General features: G+C 42.5%; 1 protein-coding gene across 1 annotated transcript; it reads right to left on the bottom strand.

Moving 5' to 3' along the window:
* Positions 1-2,705: 2,705 nt before the first annotated feature.
* On the bottom strand, positions 2,706-19,260 carry EPHX4 (epoxide hydrolase 4). The gene is made up of 7 exons (XM_075711360.1): positions 19,018-19,260; positions 16,242-16,327; positions 12,586-12,743; positions 10,391-10,519; positions 8,247-8,350; positions 7,096-7,244; positions 2,706-2,940 (listed from the first exon to the last, which is right to left on the bottom strand). Exons 1-7 carry the CDS (start codon positions 19,258-19,260, stop codon positions 2,706-2,708), a joined length of 1,104 nt encoding a protein of 367 aa, XP_075567475.1.
* Positions 19,261-19,865: the final 605 nt, after the last annotated feature.

The raw sequence follows: 19,865 nt of genomic DNA, 5'->3' as shown, positions 1-19,865 counted from the left end.
GCCCGCCTCACCGCACGGCGCGGGAGCCCCGCCGCGCCGCCTTCCCCGCTCCCTCTCGGGGGGCGTGGCCAGCGCTGGCCTCCGCCAATGAGAGCCAGCGGCGCTGCGCCTGGCCCCGCCCTTCCCCGCGGGCCCCCTGGCGGCGGGTGGGCGGCCCCGGTGCCGCCCTGCGGGAGGCGTGGCAGGGCGGGGGAGGCGTGGTCTCACGGCCCGGCCCCGCCCCGCGCCCCGCTGCCGCGGGGAGGGAGCCCCCTGCCGGCCGCCGCCGCGCCCCGGGCCAGCCCCGCCGCCCCGCCCCGGGCCTCGCAAAGGCCCGTCCCGCCCCGCCGCGCTCTTTGCGAAAGGTAAGGACATCGCACGTAACCGGCGCTGCCCCCACCGGGACAGCAGCACCGGCTGTTTTACAGGCGGCGTCGGGCTTTCGATTACCGCCCGTTACACGTCCGGCTCTCCCGGAGAACGGGAGCAGCAGCCCGCAAGCCAGCCGCAGCGCGGGTGGGTGGGCGGCCAGCACGTCCCAGCGAGCGGGTGCTCCTCGGGAAAAACCCGAGGACAAGAGAAAAAACCTGTCTTGCCGAGAAATTAGACTGCTGCGTAGATGATAAAAGTCGCTTTACGACACCCTTCCGAGGCAAGGAAGAGCCTTTCCAGCCTCAGAGTTTAAGTAAAAGTAGCATGCAACCATTTCAGTCCATAAATGCTGAAAATATTCAGGGGAGAAACGCCCTTGAAAGGCAGGTACCAGCCACGTATGGAAAAGGCGAGATCCATACCATCATCGCAATACCAAGGCTCCCTTCCAACCCAACGCGTTCTGCGAGTCTATGATTCTTGACTCGCCCTCAGATTTTGGGAAGTGCGTGCAGGGACGCAGATCGCCAGCCGCGAGCTAGCGCTTGGCTGACGGCTCCCCTCCGTCCGCTTTCTTGCGAGGATTACGTCGAGCGAGACGTCAGCAGGGACCGTGCCACGTACCTGCGCGGGAGACTGTGGCTCCAGGGACGACGCACACGGCGGCGCGGGACGCGTTGGGACTCCCCAGTAACTCCATCTCTCTTCTACTGTTGGGAGCGAAACAGTGTGACGTGCCACGTGCACTAGAGCTAACGAGCGGCTGCGAGCCCCGAGGCTCGGCCGGCAAAGTGGGGCTCTCGGCGGTCACGGTTTCTACAACTGCCTGAAAGGAGGTTGTAGTGAGGTGGGTGTTGGGCTCTTCTCCCAAGTAGTTAGCAATAGGATGAGAGGAAATGGGCTCAAGCTGCACCAGGGGAGGTTTAGGTTGGAAATTAGGAAAAATTTCTTTACGGAAAGGGTGGTCAAGAATTGGAACAGGCTGCCCAGAGAGGTGGTGGAGTCCCCATCCCTGGAAGCGTTCAAAAAACGGGTGGATGTGGCACTTTGGGACATGGTTTAGTCTAGTCTACCCTTGATTGGCTTAGAGTAGACTTGGTAGTGTAGGTTAATGGTTGGACTGGATGATCTTAAAGGGCTTTTCCAACCTAAACGATTCTATGATTCTACTCTTGGTGGGGGCAGCTGGTTCAGTTCAGGCCCACCCGGCTCCGCCGCCTCCTCTGACGGGTCCGTGTTGACCCTTGCCAGTGCCCAGGGCACCACACTTGCTCTGCAGGGGCAGAGGGAGCTTTTGGAAATGGTGTAGGCAGGTGACTCCCCTCTCCTGGGGACCTGCGTTTTGTGCTGCTTTTCTCTTTGTAGTTAGCATCCACTTTTCTTTTCCCCTGCCATCACATGCAAGTTAATTCTACCCTCTGTTTCCATAATCGCTGCGTCTCTCCCTCCTATAAACACAGGAACTTGGCAGCAGTTCTTGGAGACAAGAGCAGTAGTTGCTACATAGGAGGGATAATGCCAGCAACGAGGCACCATTTCCAAGAAACTACAGCAACGGTAGCATGAGGAAGGCTGCACAGTGGACAGACGCTTCAGCTATCCAAACCCTTTTCCTAGCTTCAGTAAGAAAATCTCCCCATAGGAAGTCAGATACAGGGAGCAGTGTAAGTTGCATTTTATTAGACAGAGGTGGATTTGATACATGTTAATATCTTAATTTTCCATTCTTCTTGTTCAGACATGTTGAGTGTACAAGGTTTCCCATTTTTTAGTCAAGAAAGAAAAACACATCGCACAAAGCAGCTGCATTCAACAATACAACAAGATCATTATTCACTTGAAGACTAGAAATGTGACCAGAAATTTCTCCATCATTCAGTATGCTAAAATATAGATAATAAAAAGAGTTAGTTACTGTTTAATGGTAAAATACATTAAAAAAATTCAGGTGGATCTAGAATGAAAACTCACAACTTCCTTCAGTATGGCACCACTCTATTGTTCATTACAAATTTGTAAAAGGCACCACACATTAAAACTGTAAAGCAAGGGAGAAAACAAAATCAAGCAACTTTCCATGATTTTCTTTCTGTACAAATACATATATATCTTAAGGCAGGTGTTTTTATGTGCAAAATACAAGTATACAGGTAAAACCAATGTTGGTATCATATATTCTCATACTCACTTCTTCTTTTAGCAGTAACATTGGTGTCCAAATGTACAGTACATTGAAAACACTTTTCTCTAACAGAGCTCAAAATAGAAGGCAGGCTGGAAATATGGCCCTGATAACAATTAGTTTTTAAATCTGGAGAGCTTTTATGTAGACCCCGTAAAACATGTACAAACAGTCATTCTCTTTTTCTTGTTGTCTCTTCCTTTAGAAAGGTCCATATCAACTTGTTCACTATGTCAGGTTGATCCTGCTGGAGCCAATGACTGGCTTCAGACAAAATAGTTAATCTGAAATGATTTTTAACATAAATCCGTGTGATTTCTGCCATCTCAACTTCCATAAATGCATCTCTTTCTCCCCATAACAGCAGGGTTGGCATGACGACTTCATGGTGCTGCAGAGGTAGGCAGCTTTAAAAATAGAACACACTTAGTTAGGTCTTTTTTTACAAAAATCATCAAGACTGATTTCAGTCAACTTAGCTTTTGAAATCAACACAGTGAATCTCATTGCAAGCTTTCTAGGTTCCAAAACATCTTCTACAATATCAAGAAAACGCTCCTGTGACTCAAAGTCCTTTAATTCTTTTTAAGGATGGGAAAATTGTTAGGAGATACTTTTCTGGTAACATGTTTGTAATCAGCAGCTGATTGCCACAGAGGTCTTATTTTTGGAACATGAATGATGCTTCGGCACGGTGCACAGCTCAGGAGCCCCATGATCTCTGTAAAATGGAATGTGGAACAACACGGCCAGAATTTTGTAGGTTGGTGGCTTTCCCGTGGTTGATGAATGCTATGGCGAATTTCTGAACCTGCATTATTTACTGCAGGTAGGTTTTAATGCAATAGGATGCTTTGAATATCACATTTAGACCGCAGTGTTCAAGGCATCTAGCTACCCGAGGAGCCAAACTGCCTTGCCAAAAAATGGTTGTCTAGGAAATGGCAGGCTGCCGTTTTTGGACGCTGTGGAAGATACCAGCTAGAGTGTTTCAGGCCTACTCAAAATTGAGTATCATGTATTACAGATAAAAATAACAATATCTGTAGGAAAAGATATTCTATAGAACATCGATGTCTGAAATGCTGAAGTCAGTTACATTCACTCATCTATGAAATTCATGCTAACATTCAAAGTGCATCAGAGTTCCCTCTACGAAGAGCTACAGTATGTTTTTGAAAGCCTTGGACTTACACACCTACACCTGTGTGCAGGGAAACAAAACTGTTCCTTACAAATTTGCCTTTCATGGAGTCATAATCTCTTTAACACTGCAACATCACAACCCAGAGCTTTGGCAGACTAGAAAGCGTTTAAAGATAAAGACATTATAAGACATTTTATTGATACTTTGAAGAAAAGCCCTTAGAAAGTAAAACGTTAATAAAAATTACACCACCACAATGACCTATTTAAACTTTCAGTACGAACTCATTATTTTTTCTTAATACAATTATTTTAAATGGAATATTTTATAAATATTTCCTCACATTAAAGGTAGACATTAGGAAAGAGACAGGTAGCTAGAAATGAAAGAGTATTTTAATGTAAACCATATTAACCCACCAGAATTTATTCCAGCTCATCTATTTCAGAGATGCTGAAAAATTTATCTAATTTATGCTCGAATTGCTTAATCTTAGCCAGATATTGTAACAAACTAGCTGTGACAGTTCAAAACAGATTCCATCTGATCAGATATAAATCCTTATTATACTAATGCTCGAACATGATTATTTTAAACCAGTAATGTATAAAGAAGATTTTTATGAACAAACTTTTATGACAAACTTAAGTGGTAAGTTGAAACTTAGGAGTTAGTTAAGAGACTGTGCTCTGTAAAAAGGGAAAGACAAAGAAGATGGCATGTATTAGTTTAAGATAAGACAAAGAAAAGACAAAGAAATGGAGACTTTGAAGACATTCCTCCTCTCTACTACACATAATGTCAAGAAATATTAATAGAAGGTCACTTTAAATAATAATTTAATTTCATTTTGATTGATGAATTAGGAAAATTCTTAAAATGGCTTTTGTAGCCATGGATTTAAAATCTCATTTTTCAAACAAACTGACCTAACCCACTGAACCATAGCTTATTCATAGTACCAGTTTTAAAAACTGAGAATCTGATTCAGTGCATTTAGATTAATCTCTTTTACATTTTAAATACAGTATCCTGGATCTCTTCACTATTTATATGTGTATTTTTTCACTACTGTAGGGTTTACTATTATTCTTTTGTGGCTAAGTGCTATACAAGATTTGTAGCCTCACTTAGGAAAATTCTACTGGGCTTTTTATGCACACTGCATCGATAAACAACATGTCATTTTTCATTGCCTATGAGCTACGCTGTATTTCTTTTCAGTCTGGAATATAGCACATTATATCGTGCCTGAAGTTTCTAGAAATCTCCTTTAACGAGGATTAACACGCAGATTTCACATTCAGAAAGGGAAGTTCCACTTGTGAAGTTTAAGTCTTTGAAAAACAGACTCAAACTTTCATACAGCACTGTTAGTTGACCAGCAGATTTTCTGTAAACAAATACAAATACAAGTACTTTAGTACTTCCTAGCTGCTATAAGTAATCCCATTTTCTAAAAAATGGCATCTCAGAAGAACTTCAAGCTTCAACTGCTTACCTACCTCTCTTAACCAAGCACGATACAAAAAGCTTATGACTTTTATTCCAAACCTGTTTGTATCTAAAGTACAGTGAAGGGAATGACTGCTGTGTTATTTATACAAGGACGTGCTGGTGACGGATGGAAGTTGGTGATTTCAATCATCTCTTTGGAAATAACTTTCCAGAAAAATTAAGCTCTGAAGAATGAAACTCCAGGTGGCTAGTAAGGAATTGGAAACCTTTTAACACGTAGGTCACCAGTGCCGGCCCACTGGGAGTTATGGTGAATACAAGTCATTAGCATCTAAGTGCTGCTCAATGGCTTATATGAGAAGAAGTGAAAATTACAATCCACTTATAATATTTAATGATTCACATCCCATAAGGTGCGACCATCAGAATTGGTGGCAAGAACTGAATGAGCTGACGACCAATCTTTTCCTTCCAGTCCAAAGCCTGCTGCACTGTGGTTGACGGCACCTCTAATAATACTCTCTGAATTCAGTACAGGTATACTTTCATTAGAAAAATAAAGCAAACAATGCACAAACATACACACACAGAGGAATTAAGAGCTGTGAAGATACTTTCTGTGCCACCGCACAGCTGCCCATCGCCCTCGGATATCCCAGCTGATGCCATCACCACCCCGCATAGCTTTAAATAAGTACACTGTTACCAGCACAGCCATCTCATTTATTCCCCATTGATGTCTGTGCTTGGTGTTATCTTGTTTAGAAGAAAATATACCATCTCTCTACTTTCCCAATTCAGTTTTGTCTCTTAGCCTGTACAAGACAGCACCTAGCTCAGATCCCTGTTCTCCTCCCAATATTTCCCTGCTGACTGCTCTCCTGACAGCGACAGCATGGAAGGCAGAGCAAGAGCAGTAAAGGCAGCACTAAATTTGAACCAGAGAAAATGAAAAGTTAATCCACTTCAAAAATTGTCTGAGTTTAGGGAAGGAAAAGAATTGTAATTTTTAAAGAATACTGGGAAGCTGGTCTTGTGCTAGAGAAGCATGCAGGAGATTTAGCACTGTTGAAGCCTGGAGGCAGTAAAGGAAAAAAAAGAGTTCAATCCCATTCTTCTTGGTATAGTCCTTCAAGTTAGGGCTACAAGTTGTAAGTAGAGTATATGCAGAGTTAAAGACCTTCTGGCCCTGTTAAGTTTTTGGTAGATAAAAAGGGGGCATCAGTCTCTAAGGCCAAGCCAACTCCCTCCAGGAAAGTTAAAACCATTAGAAAACTACTGGAGAAAATAAAATAAATATTAAGCTTGCAAAAATATTGCTTATTATGATACTATATCTCAGTTTTAGTCTATGCATGCTCCCTGCTATACATGCTTACTGCTGCCAGTGAGTCCGCTAAGACCAATGCAGGAACAAAAAAACCCCAAGTTAGGGTTAGTTTTAGGCTTAGTTACAAAAAAACCCTACCCCACCTTTTAAAAAAAAAAAAAAAAACCACAACAGCCCAAACACAATAAAATTAAAGCCAGACATGGTTTTGTAAAGTTACAAGTGAGGGTAACTTACTTGGATGCCATATTATCTATTAGCATCATCTAATAATAAGCTCTTCATAGAGCTTATATGAACTGTAACCCAAACAATTAATTGCTGTTGATTTTGTATTATTTAGAGATGGATTTTTGCAATTGCCATGGGTTCTGTGAATGAGGAAAGGCCTTTGCTTTATTAGATTTCGAAACAACGATTTCCCTTATCTGCACCCTGGCGGTGTCACTGCTTTGTGTGGATCTCTCATACCAGTCGCTTCCCATCACGCTGCTTGACGCTGAATGCATTTGTCGGAAACAGATTTGTGTTTTTCCCTTCTACTTTAGCGGCAGAAGGTGCAATAACATTTTCGGTCTCCAGGGGTCTCTACAATATTTTACCTTGTTTCAGACTGTTAACACTCACCTGAAAATATTTCTGTAATGATTAATGGGTCCAGTTAACGCTCCAGGTTGTGAAAAGACATAGAGATAAGCTTCAATATCCTCTGCTGTTAATCTGCAGCCTTTCCTTCCAATTCCAGTGGCCTGGCTGGTAAATAAATTTTTCAGAACCTACAGAAGGAAGAATAAAGAGCCACCACGTAAGATAGCTAGAAAATGGGATTTCTCTCCTTCAACAGGACGCATCTTTCTAAAATCTATTTATACATTGTTGAGAGTATAATGAATGGTTTCAATGCTTTTTTAGAGAGCTCTGTGTAAAGCACACGGTAAACTTATTTCCGATATAAGTAACTTCCGAATAAGCAAGTACAGGCGAATACCGGTATTGCCAAGATACCCAGTTCTGCACCCTGACCTGCCACCTGCGACAGGCAAAGGCAGGCGCAGGCACGCACCGTCCTTTGGGCTGGACCCCAGCGGCTGACAGGGCGGGAGGGGGGACGATTCAGGACCCCCCCAGCTTGCTGTGCCCTGTGTGCCTGCAGCACCGGGAGCTCTGATCTGCGCCGGGCTGCATGCACGTGAGGAGTATGCGTGCCTGCAGCCGCTTTTCCCCTTTCTATATGCTTGGACTTATTTTTTAAGACTATACAAGGTGTTGGCCTTGTCGGTTCCCCAGGCAGAGTTAAGCACCTGGCTGAAGTTGATGCCCAGACGCCCAGGCTGCCTGCCCCGTAGCAGGCTCTGAGGGGCAGGAGGATGTCCCATGGCATGCAGGAGCTTCAGGTAAGTCAGCAGGAATTCCCCAGTGTGCCCCGCTGGCACGGGCACAAGTAAAACCAGCTGGCTGTCTAGGTGGAGTAATGCACTGTAGTGCTGGAGGTTAAAAGTAGGTACCTGAACGCCTCCCAAGAATGCAAAAGCAAGAGTTAATCTCAGAGCCCCTACGTACTTACATCCTACTTTATAAAAATATATAAAGCTTAAGAAGAAAAATCAGAAAGCTCCGTGTTAACTACTTTATAAAAATATACAAAGCTTAAGAGGAAAAATCAGAAAGCTCCATGTTTTTTCCAGTAATTATAACTACATCAGAAGGGATCAACGTAGGTGGCAATTCTTCCATCACTCACAGTTAAATATATAAACAAGAGCACTCATTTTGCTCACCTTGAAATCATTTACTGTAAACATGAATTCAGGAAACCATGGCATTTGGAAAAAGAAGTAGTAACCAGATTTAATCAATTGTGATGGATGTCGTAGAATGTATTCTGAAACAAAAATGCCCATGAATTAAAAATGAAAACTGATGACTCAAACAAAATTACTGTTAATATCCTATTTTTTAAACTTAAAGGAATGTTTTAAAAATATTACGTTAACGCATGCTATGTGACAAAAGATGATTATTGTTTCAGGAGTAAGTATAGGATGTGGCCATTAAGACATACTTCTTTTATATGTGTTAATAGAAACAGTCAGCAAACCAGAAGCCTGCCAAAGATTAGGTGAGGGCAGTGACATTGGAGAGTTTAATCGCATGACAGGTTTTCACTTAGAGATCTATTTGTGTAGCTAGTCCAAAGCATTTTTTTCAGCTGTGGAGTAAGAGGCATAAATACAAATCTTTAAATATTTCTCTCATCAAAGATGTGATGCACAGAAATCTGTGTATGATAATCCACTTACATTTCAAAGATGGCATCAATTGTGTTCACAAAAGTACAGAATTTTTCTAACAGTTTTCTTCTTGGCAATTTAAAGAACCGTGATCAAGATTACATAGTGTCACTTTTTAAAGACATTGGAGCATATATAACAAAAGCAAATGATGTAGCCAAATTTCCAAATTTGCATTGTCTTTTTTTTTTTTTTTTTTAGAATTGTAATTTTGTGTCTCCAGTGAGTTGCAGGAGCCAATACTGACATGCAAATATCGAACTTCCTCGAAGCAACTACGGAATGTATGCAGGTATTAGTAAGTCTAGAACCTGTCCTTTACAGATGCAAATTCAGGAAGGCAAAATTGCACTCCCAACATAGGAGATAATCTCTGAAATATTAATTCTGACAGTGAATAAAAATGGGTTCTAAAAAAAAAGTAAACTGAAGTGTCAGCTATCTTCTAAGCTTTTATATCTTACATATTCTTAAATTGTATCACCCATTATATTCGTCCCTGATGAACCATTATCAACACTGCTCACTTTTCTGCACAATTTATAAACTGTGTATTTTCATTTAATCCACAGTAGAACAAAGTTGATCCAGGGAGACTTTATCAAGCTACAGAACAGATTTTGTACTTGAACAAATATGCAAATACTTAGAAATACTATAATAAAATGTATGTCTTCTATACAGCCTAGCTCCTGCTCTCAGTGAAAATACTGCAAAAAGCTCCTTCTTGCTCAAGTGGTGGTGAACAGACCTTTCCTTGGGTAAGTGAGGCTTAACTACCTGGCAAAACTGTTCTTTAATGTCTTAGAAAAGTGCCCAAGAACACTGTGAGAACAACACGTGTGAATGGTTCTAGTTCTACGGTGGTGTAAGGTCAGATTTACATTCAACTGAAATGAAAATTAAAGCTGCACTGAATATTCTTAACTATTTCTGGGGAAACGGGGTGACTTTTTTAATGAAAATAGGGTAAGGTCAGCAATTGAAGAAATTACTGAATGTTGATCTAATCCTTCTGAAATGTTTTGTAATTCTGAGTAGTAGACAAGCTCAAAGCCTGTCACACAACGAATTTTGCTAGTGCACCTAAATCCCTGTTTCAGCTCACTACTAGTACATTCCTGAGCCTCCAGTAAGTAGCCTGGAAAGGCTGTCTTATTCCAGTGAATATTGTACAAGATCATAAATTGTCGCTTGTCATCTAAATTAGGATTAAATTCTAACGTCTGATTCACATGTATACAAAGGCTGTTTTATGCAGATTTAATAATGCAGTGAGGCCTTAACCTGGGCGTAATGAAAGGAATTTTATTCTGCCAAAGTGGTATAAAACAGATTCATGTGTATGAAAATTAAGTTTGTGGACCTTCAAGGATTAAGAAAAACATCATTAAGTTTGGTTGCAAGCACTCCCACTTCCTACAATAAATTATTTCCACAAGTCAAATACCTGATACCTTCCTGCCTCATAAAATACAGTCCAGATCGTGAGAGGTGCTGAGTGCTGGCAACTTATCTACTGAACATCTGAAAGGGCAAGTAGTTGGTTCTTCTTTAGCAACCTCAAAGCAAACACAGTCTTAATGAAAATGCAGATACTCTGGATTAACAAAGACTGCTACAAAACTCACCTGTAAACACCGAAGGATGAGGGAAGTTAACCACAATCAGCTTGGTCACCATTTCAGGGTAACATATAGCCACTAACCAAGCGATCAGTCCTCCCCAGTCATGGCCGATCAACACACACTTGTTGTATCCTACCACATAAACATACGTTTGTGCTTTTATTTCAGTGGAATTCGTATCCATACAAATTATCACATACAATAAAGTCATTACTGGGCAAAATAGGTGGTCCAGCACATTTATTAATGTAACTACTTAATACTGCATTGCTTCCATTACTAATGGCCAGAAAAAATAGCGCACTATTAAGAGTTTAAAAATTAATAATTAAAATGATTTAATTACTTAATTATTTAATGACTTCAATTACACTTTAACTGTAGTACCTCAATGCCAAACTAAAGTCACTTGGTATCCAAATGGCCACCCTGTTTATGTCTTGGCCAACGTAGGGTCAGGGTTAACAATTCAATTTGCAGTCGGTATAATGCACGTACATTTGACATGTTTAGGGAGTTTGGAGTTTGAAGCTGCAGACAGAAAGACCGAGCAATCTCCTGAGCCCCTCCTGAACAAAACTAATCCTTATGAATTTCTCTGAATATGTGAGGTTATCTAAGCACTGAACATCATCATTATGCAAACAGTGGGCATTATACTTAACAGCCACATATATATCTCATATATATACACACACATTTATATACTTAGTAGGCCTGTAGTTTTTCTCCATATGCTGTTTTGATGGCAATTTTTAAAGTGCTCAGCATTCACGTACTTATTCTTCCATCGATAAAACTGGCAATTTAACAGCAATAAAAGGGGGGGCAGGGATCATGACTGTGTTTTTGAAAGCCTAACCATTCCTCCCTTACCCAGTGCTGGAATACATCCTATAGTGTCAGATACCATCACCCTCCTCACTGAGGAGTGTAATGCAGAGCACATACGCTACAAATTAAATGTATAAAAGCCAAACTGTTTAGAATTCTTACATAAATTTGAACACAGCTGTCAAAGCACCTTATAACCCCTCTTGAATAGAAACCTTTTGAATCAAGTTCTCCAAAAGAATTTAACTTGGGGTTAGAACAAAGAAAGATAACAAGCCTCAGAAATACTTTTTTCAAAAAATTTTCAGTCCCTATGAAATTGAACTATGATGAGAGCACTTCTCAAGCATAACCGTGGCATTACCATGGAGATTAAGACAACCAGCGAAGGTTGGAAAATGTAAACACAGCGCAGGGACTGCCTGCCCAATATTTGCCCAATATTCAAGCATCCCAAGCAAAGCAAATCCTAAATTCAAACCTTAGAACAGGAATCACTGCTTGCCTATTTCTTCATGTGAAATGCAGTAAGTTGTTTCACTATCTGTAAAGTATCCAGGGAATTAAAACGATTCAGAGAATGACAGTCTAATCCCTTGTCTTGCTGTTGGTACGGAAGGGAAATACCCTTCACTAGGTGTTACGATTTATCGCCAGAACAGCTATGCTTCCAACTGAACTGGAAGGGCAAATTTTGCAGACTCACTTCAGGCTCTAGAGCATTACACCGTGTATTTGCCACAGGCAGCAATGTGTCCCTTGTCCTCCCTTCTGTTCTTCTCACTGTTGTATAAGACAGAGTGATTCAGCTCTTGAGAACTGACTCCTGTGCAGAAGTAGTATTTTGGGATGTTTTTTTTAAATCAGCAGATGTACTCTTATCATCTTTATAAAGCCCACAATATTTATTCTATCTTGTTTGTGCAAGAAAAATATCACCTGATTTAAATTCTTCGGTCTGCAAGTGCTATTAGGCTCTAATTCAGAACATTATCCACTAAGTGCAATGGTTAGGAGGAACCGAAGACCTTCTTAGGGAAAAAGACCATAGGTTTGTACTGCAGGATTTCATAGCACATAGGGAAGATTTATTTTTAAACTGATGATGGAAAATCATCTTTACATATTGTTTACACTGACATACACACCATAATTAGAAAACAAACCTTTTTCATTGATAATAGTCCATAAAATATGAGTGTCCTTAGATTTATATCTATACATATCTGTAGTGTGTATATATTAAAGAGAATGCAGGTTAAAAAAAAAAAAGAAAAAAAAAATCAATGCTAGCTCTTTATGGTTTTTTTTCCCAGAAAATCAAGTCATGTATGAGCTGAGTAGTTTGTCTTCTACTAACGCACCTAGAGATTCCAAAATATCCTTTATATCTGTTATCAGGCAATCTAACTTGTAATTTTCTTTGTGAGAAGGAGCATCTGTTTCTCCATAACCTCTCAAATCCAGGGCCACCACTCGATATTCACTTTTAAATTCCCGCAATTGATGGCGCCAAGAATACCTAACAAAGGGGAAAAAAAAGTTGGAGTTATAAGGTTAAGCAGTATGATACCAAAATGCACTCAATGCTTTTTCTCCCAAATAGGTGAGGCTAAATTAGCATGGCTTTGTTTGCAATGAGATTCTTCTTTCCTTTCTGCGGTGTGCTTACGGATCTTTGTGGCTACAGTAGTTTTCTGCTCCCTTCTTGAATTCCCCCGTAAGGAAGTGCAGCTGCCAGAAAGGGGGCATGGCCAGATCCTGGGTGTTTCAACAGTTCCTGGAGTCTGGCATGGTCCCTGTGCTACAAAGGAAGCAGGCGTAAACCAGAGCACACAGAGGACTATTCTGTTTTATCCTTGGAGCCGTAGTATCATCAAAAAAGTAAGGGCTGAAAAGCGTTCTCTTCTCCCTGGCTTGCTCACACGCACATTTTGATGGAGTAGGAAACATGCCTCAAGGCATGTTTGGTTTTTATTTGTTTTTTTTTTTTTTTTTCTTTTTGGAAAAGGAACGTCAGATTAATTCATACGCTAAATAAACCAAAGAGAAATACAATGAATAACAGATGAACTTGGTGAAGTTTGTATCATTTATATTATGTACACTTTCATCTGTGTCTCTATACTACCAGAATTGCTCCAGAACAATCTCTCAATGTGTCGGTACTACACACAGTATTTCATTGCTCGTGCTTCTATGGAAAAGAGTGGTAACATTACACACATTAGAAGACATACAAGATTAAGAACTCGGGCAAAGACCTGGGCTATTCCTCATTCTGTAATGCTATGTAGTGACTAGATATGTGTTATGAAGCAAAAATAACAAGAAAATGGTGGGTCTCATCCTGCAAGAACTGCCTGCCCTTCAACTGTTATTGCAACCAAAATATATTTCAGAATAGCCAGTACCAAGGGAGACATGGCCTTATCTTATACTGTAATAGAAAGATAATGAAAAACATGATCCTTCTAGGCATATATAATAATGGCTGCATCCCTCGGTGCTAGGATGTAGCTTTTACTTCTGCTCTTGTTTCAACAATCTCAGATAAACGATATATAATGTTTGGATCATCAGCGATCGTAAGAGTGATGCACAGAATTCTACCTTAATTCAAACAGTGTCTATATTAAACCATTGGCTCTTCCACTTCAGCTTTGCCTCCAGCCTATTAGGGATTTTGAACATAAGTAATATTACAGTAACACTCATTAATTATTGAAATTTATATTCATAAAAACAGAACAGTCAGAACCTTTTCATTTCAGTGCCGTATAATGCAAATACAAGATTTAGCTGAGATCTCCAGGAATGTAGTTTTTAAAGGCATTATACAATGACTTAGAAACGGAATTTGCCATGGTAACTGTTGTAGCTATCCTATATACTTCAGTAAGAAGAAACAACGAGGCCCATAAATAAATAAATAAACTATTTTTGTTTTCAGAAAATGTCTACTTGCTATCCTCATCTTCTGTTTTCACAACAGTCCATCAATCGCCAAATGCCTGACCTAGCAAATGGGTAGGTTTTATATTTAAAGAAATCCTTTTACATAGTTACATATGAAATGAAACTATTGCACAACTGCTTTGCAAGCAGAATTTGGAAATGTTGGCGAATGCTTTCATTTTCACAAGGCTGAATAATGGAAACTATTTTGTGACTTTCTGATCACACTATTTCTGAAAGGCAGCTTGTACAAAATTTAACAGCTGACACACACATCTTACAGGTACCCAGCTGTCTCAACACATTATGCCCAATTTAAAATATTTTATTATTGTCTTTCCGCAACATTGGTATTAATTTTCAAGTTCTTACGCATCTAAAGCACTTAATGGCTCTGGTGCCTTATATTCTTAAGTGATCTTTCAACTTCAGACAGTCTCAATCACTCACTAAGGTCAGTGTTGTCTGGCTATAGTTGTCCTACTTCTAACCTTGAGACATTTGAAGGCAGAGGATTTGTTACAATTAAGAATTGTAACTGTGAATCATATCCATTTTGCCTTTTTTTTTGCTAGCCAAATTATACAAATTTGATACTGCTTTAAATATCTCTTAAATTGTGATTATTTTATCTTGTGCTCTCAGAACAATCTCTATTCTTGCATAAAAAAATCTTCACTGATTGAATTAGCAAACCAACATCAGTATTGGTAGCGTGACTATGTATAGACCACTGGCATGTAGTCGTCTTTTTAAAAACAGTTATATCAACTATACTACTGGTGGTCCCAGTGACCTGTATAACAATTTCTTATTTATTCCTTTTGAATGGTCAGATAATATAATATATTAACTGTCACTTAAAGCATGACTCACCATTCTGAACTGTAAGAATGGCTTTCTGCTTTTTGAAAATAATATACCAGATCTCAGCAGAGTATGTATATAAAATGCTAAATTTTCCGTTACTATTCCCACTGTAAGGGAAATCAGCTGTAGTCTCAGCTGTCTTAGTACGTTAGAATATGCATTATGCAAGGTATGCATGCTTGCATAGAATATACAACCCCCCCATCTAACTGTCTTTTTAATCAAAGTTTACAGTTGTAATCCTTTTAGATAGCAATTTATTATTAGAACAATCTACTACTATGAAAATTTATCTTAAAATGAATATGACTTTCTACCACCATCCTCAAGGCCGTTCGTATCTACAGGAAATTGCTGAGGGAAGAGAACTGAGCTCTGCTTTACCTGGGTCAATTTATCATGGTATGAACTGAGTGCAGCTCGAAAGGTCACAGTTCCAACAGTGGAGCCTAGCTCCATATCTGAGTTTAGAAAGGAAAAGGATCGTTTAACTTGCTGAATTACCCGCATCACAACTTCCACCATTCCCTTATTGTTTTTTCGGTGCAAGTACTATAAGCCATGCTTCACTAGTCAAACCTGGCAATGACAGCCCGAGCAATTTGGTTAAATCATCAGACACATGACTGCTTTTCAATGTTATAAACAAACATTTAGGATTGGGTTTGATTCATCATTCATCTTATGATGAACTAATAATAGAACATTTCTCCCTGAGTAGCATTCTGAAATTAGGCTGCACAGTAGCCTATAGAACTCATAGTTCTTCTTCCCCTCCCCCAGTTAAAAATTTATGTATAGTGTTTTTAATAAATGCAGCAATCCATATTGCACTTAATGTATAATGCCTCTGCTATAATTCGTAAGTTTAGCTGTATTGGTACAAACGTTATCCAAACAGGAATTCATTATAAATGAGCAGTTCCTTCCCCAAGTTTGAAGAAAAGCGCATGTATTTGGGGAAAAATGGATTGACAATGCAAAAAAGATGGTTGGTTTGCAGGAATTTTTTGTGGATGCTGCAGTTCAAAAAATGTTTCAATGGTTTGTTCCCTACTAAAACTTCATGCCATTAGCTGGAAGTCATAGATACATAAAACGGATCACGCTGGGGATACTTAAGCTGAGATGGTCTCTCCCAGGTATCTTAAGTAGTCTCTTTTATACAAGAAAAACACACAGGGAGTTTTACCAGAATTCTGGAAAGCCATGAAGCAGCAGCATGAGTGGTTTACCCCTTTCTCCGGCAGCCACATAGTGGAATCTTAACCCCGAATCCTAAAGCAAGAGAAAAAGAAGTGTGTTTTTATTGCGGCATAGAACTGCTGTACTGGGATTTGAGAATGAACATGGTTTCAGACAATATTCTACGAAACAACGTATCAGCCCTGAAAAAAAAAAAAGTCAAACTGTCAGGTTTTGAAGCTGAAGTCTTCCGCGATTCTGAGATCAGGTTATCTGCTACACCCTGGCAATGCTGAGTATCCCACCCCAGTGCCACAGCTTCTTCCAGGGAGAACTGTCTTTAACACACGCTGGCCACGTGGCAGTTCAGCCACCAGCACGCTAACCTTTCAGAAATTGCAACCAAAATATATTTCAGAATAGCCAGTACCAAGGGAGACATGGCCTTATCTTATACTGTAATAGAACCGGCACGGCGACTAGGCAATGCAGATTATTGTCGAAGCCAGCACCTTGCTTTCACACGGACACCAGTCACATGCTTTACAGAAAGACTTTAAGACACAGTATACTTTAGATGCACTTCCAATACACACTTTCAATCCTTCAGTTAGTTTGTAAGCTTATGCAACTATTTAAAACCATCACATTGCATTTTGGCACAATAAAGGACTGCATGGATTCTTAAGGTTTCAGACTCGGTTCAGAAAAGAAAGCCTTAATGTTATAATCTTCTTTCTGCCCTGTCTACAGTCACTATTCCTGATGCACCTTTTAAGAAAATGGGTCTTAGGAGAATTTACCAGCAGGCAAGTTACTTATTGTCGGCAGTGCAGAGGCTGAACACTGAAATGCCATTGAAATGAATGGATGTACACAAGCTTATGCTAACTCAAGGTCAAATCCAGTAGCATTTAAAGAAGCTGTAATTATGACCTAGAGGGTTTACTGAATTCTGGCACAGAATCGGATACAGAAGTTAGGAAAGAGTCAGCTCACAAAATACAACACGCTGTTTAGCAGTCATGTGAAGGAAACTGCAGAAAGGTTGTACGGCTCCTGAACAAATGTCAGAGCCTGCACTGCCTCTGCTATTTTAAAGAGGGAAGAAAAACCCCATGCCTTTGCTGTTCATCAAGAGCTTATATCATGCCAAGGATCACAAATGCATAGAAAAAGTTGTTCTTGCCAGAGATGCTTCAAATTCTCTGAGCTACCTTGGCACTGCCAAGTCACTAACCAGCTACAAACCCACTAACTCGTGTCTTGATACCTGAAAGGGCTCTGAAAAGGGAACATCTGGGGTTTTTATACTCACTGTGGATATAATAGGGACTTTTTGCTCAGTTCTGCCCAGAATTACACTGATGTTTCTCCTCTGCCAAGGAAGTTAAAGTCCCTAGAGATAAAAGTATGCATTTCTAAGGACTTAATGATCTCTTCCTTGTAAATCTTAGGGCCGTTACATCATCTTCACCATTCTCCATATCACTCTGTCTTTGATCCTTTTATATTTAAAGAAGCAGAAGTTTCTCAGTTTCCTTCCACAGTTTCTCTTCTCAATTTAGTGAGCAGTGGGTAAGCCCTCCTCCATCCCCCTTCTTTCAGTTAGTGTCCTCTAGGGATTTACCTTCAACGTTTTTATTTTAATCTATTTACTGCTTTTAAGGACACCCCCTGTATTCATACAAATTCAGTCACCACTTGTACAGCAGCAGTTTAAACATCACATGCCCCAAACTAAGCTCATCCTCTACCTTTTCTGTTGCTCCTTTCTGTCCCTTTTTTTCTGCCCCCCCCCCCCCCCCCCCCCAAACAGACATAGGATGTTGCCACCTTTTCTGAAATACACTTTTTCCTTCTTTTCTTGAAATCTGCACAGATCGGGAGGATACACGCGTTTGGACAGTAACACGAGCCTGCTGTTACCTGACAGCAAGAGGGTTTCACGTTTCCTGAAATAAGTGATAGACTGTTGTATTGACAGCAATTCGATTTTCCCCCAAATGCTCTTTTATTGCTGTCGCACCCCTCACTTCCCCAGCAACCCGTTCATTTACGGCTCGGTGCTACAGGAAAAAAGAATGCGGCATGTGAGTAAAAAAGCACGCACGTGCCTCCTAAGGATAGAAAAACACCCCAAGCAAATAGTGAGAAACTGGGAGGCTCGATAATCTCTATTAGCACTGCTTGGCAGAAAATCACCTGCACAGATCCCTCAGAACCGAGACCTTTGGGCTCATTCTATTAAAAATAACATTTGGCAGAATTTGCAGCGCGTTCTTTGCTCACCTGTAACTACAAAAGAAACCACGCCAATACAACTCCGTTTAGAGCACCGGGTGGAGGAGCAAACCACAGGCAGAGATCCGAGACAAGCGTAAAAACTGACCGGTGGCTTTAACGCTACAAACCTTAAGAGTCAGGGCTCATCTTTTCACTCCACGTTTTTCCCTGCCACCCTGACTGCACGAAAGGAGCTCCCGGGCGCAAACCGGGCAAACCCTAAATGAGCGGGAGCGTGCTCGGCACGGCGGGGCTGCCGCAGACCCGCTCAGCGCCTCTGCAGCCCGGCCGGAGCCCCTGCACCCCCGCTCCCCCCCCGCCCCCCCCCCCGGGGGGCAGCCGGGCCGGGCCTGCGGCCCCCGTAGCGAGCCCGGGCGGGCAGGGCACGGCTCCGCGGGCGGGCAGGGCACGGCTCCGCGGGCACACGGAGGCGCTCGGGCGGGCAGGGCGCCCCGCACCGCGAGGGAGGCGCGCAGCGCTGCCCCGCTCCCCCTCACCTTGATCCGGACGTAGCAGTGGGTGCCCAGGGAGGGGTCGTTGAGGCAGGCGGGGGGGTTCTCCCGCAGCACCCAGCGGAAGGTCTCGCCGGGCCGCCGGCCGATGCTCCAGAGCAGCCGCAGCCCGGCGATGCAGGCGCACAGCCCGCAGTAGCTGTACACCAGCGCCCAGAAGAGCAGCGCCCGGGCGGCCACCATTACCCGGCGGGCGGGCGGCGGGCACGCAGCACCGGGTCTCGCCATCGGGCCCCGCCGCCGCCGCCGTCCCCGCCGGCCGGGAGGGGCTCGCAGCGCCGCCGCCTCCGGGAGCCGCCCGAGCGGAGGCACCGGCAGCGGCGGCACCGGCAGCGCGCCCGCCCCGCGGCCCCCCGCGGCCCTCGCCGCCGGCGGGCACAGCGCCGCGCCCGCCCCGCCCGCCCCGGCCCCGGCCCCGGCTGCGGCCGAGCGGCGGCGGCCCGGGCTCGCTAGGCCCCGGGCGGCCCCTGAGGGCAGGGCGGGGGGGGGGGGGGGCGGCGGCGTGCGGCCGGGCTGCGCCCACCCGCCGGGGCACCGGGGGCTCTTCCCGCCCAAATATGGCGCTTACCTGACTTACCTGGCAGGGAGGCGTAGGGGCGCGCGGCTCTGGCGTTCAGGGCGCTGCGTGCTTTCGCCGCTGCGACCCCTTTACAGGCGATTTTGGAAATGCGTTCCCATTCTAGTTATTACGTGCTCTCACGATGAACCTTCCTTTATAGAATCACAGAATCCTTTAGGTGGGAAAAGACCTTTGAGATCATCCAGCCCCACCATTAACCTAACACAACCAAGTCCTAACACTAAACCAATTAAGGGCAGAGTAATACTTTCAT

This window comes from Pelecanus crispus, chromosome 5 (assembly GCF_030463565.1).
Source record: "Pelecanus crispus isolate bPelCri1 chromosome 5, bPelCri1.pri, whole genome shotgun sequence".
Lineage (NCBI taxonomy): Eukaryota > Metazoa > Chordata > Aves > Pelecaniformes > Pelecanidae > Pelecanus > Pelecanus crispus.
Note: the sequence above shows the minus strand (reverse complement) of the source record. Positions and strands in the feature narration are given on the sequence as shown.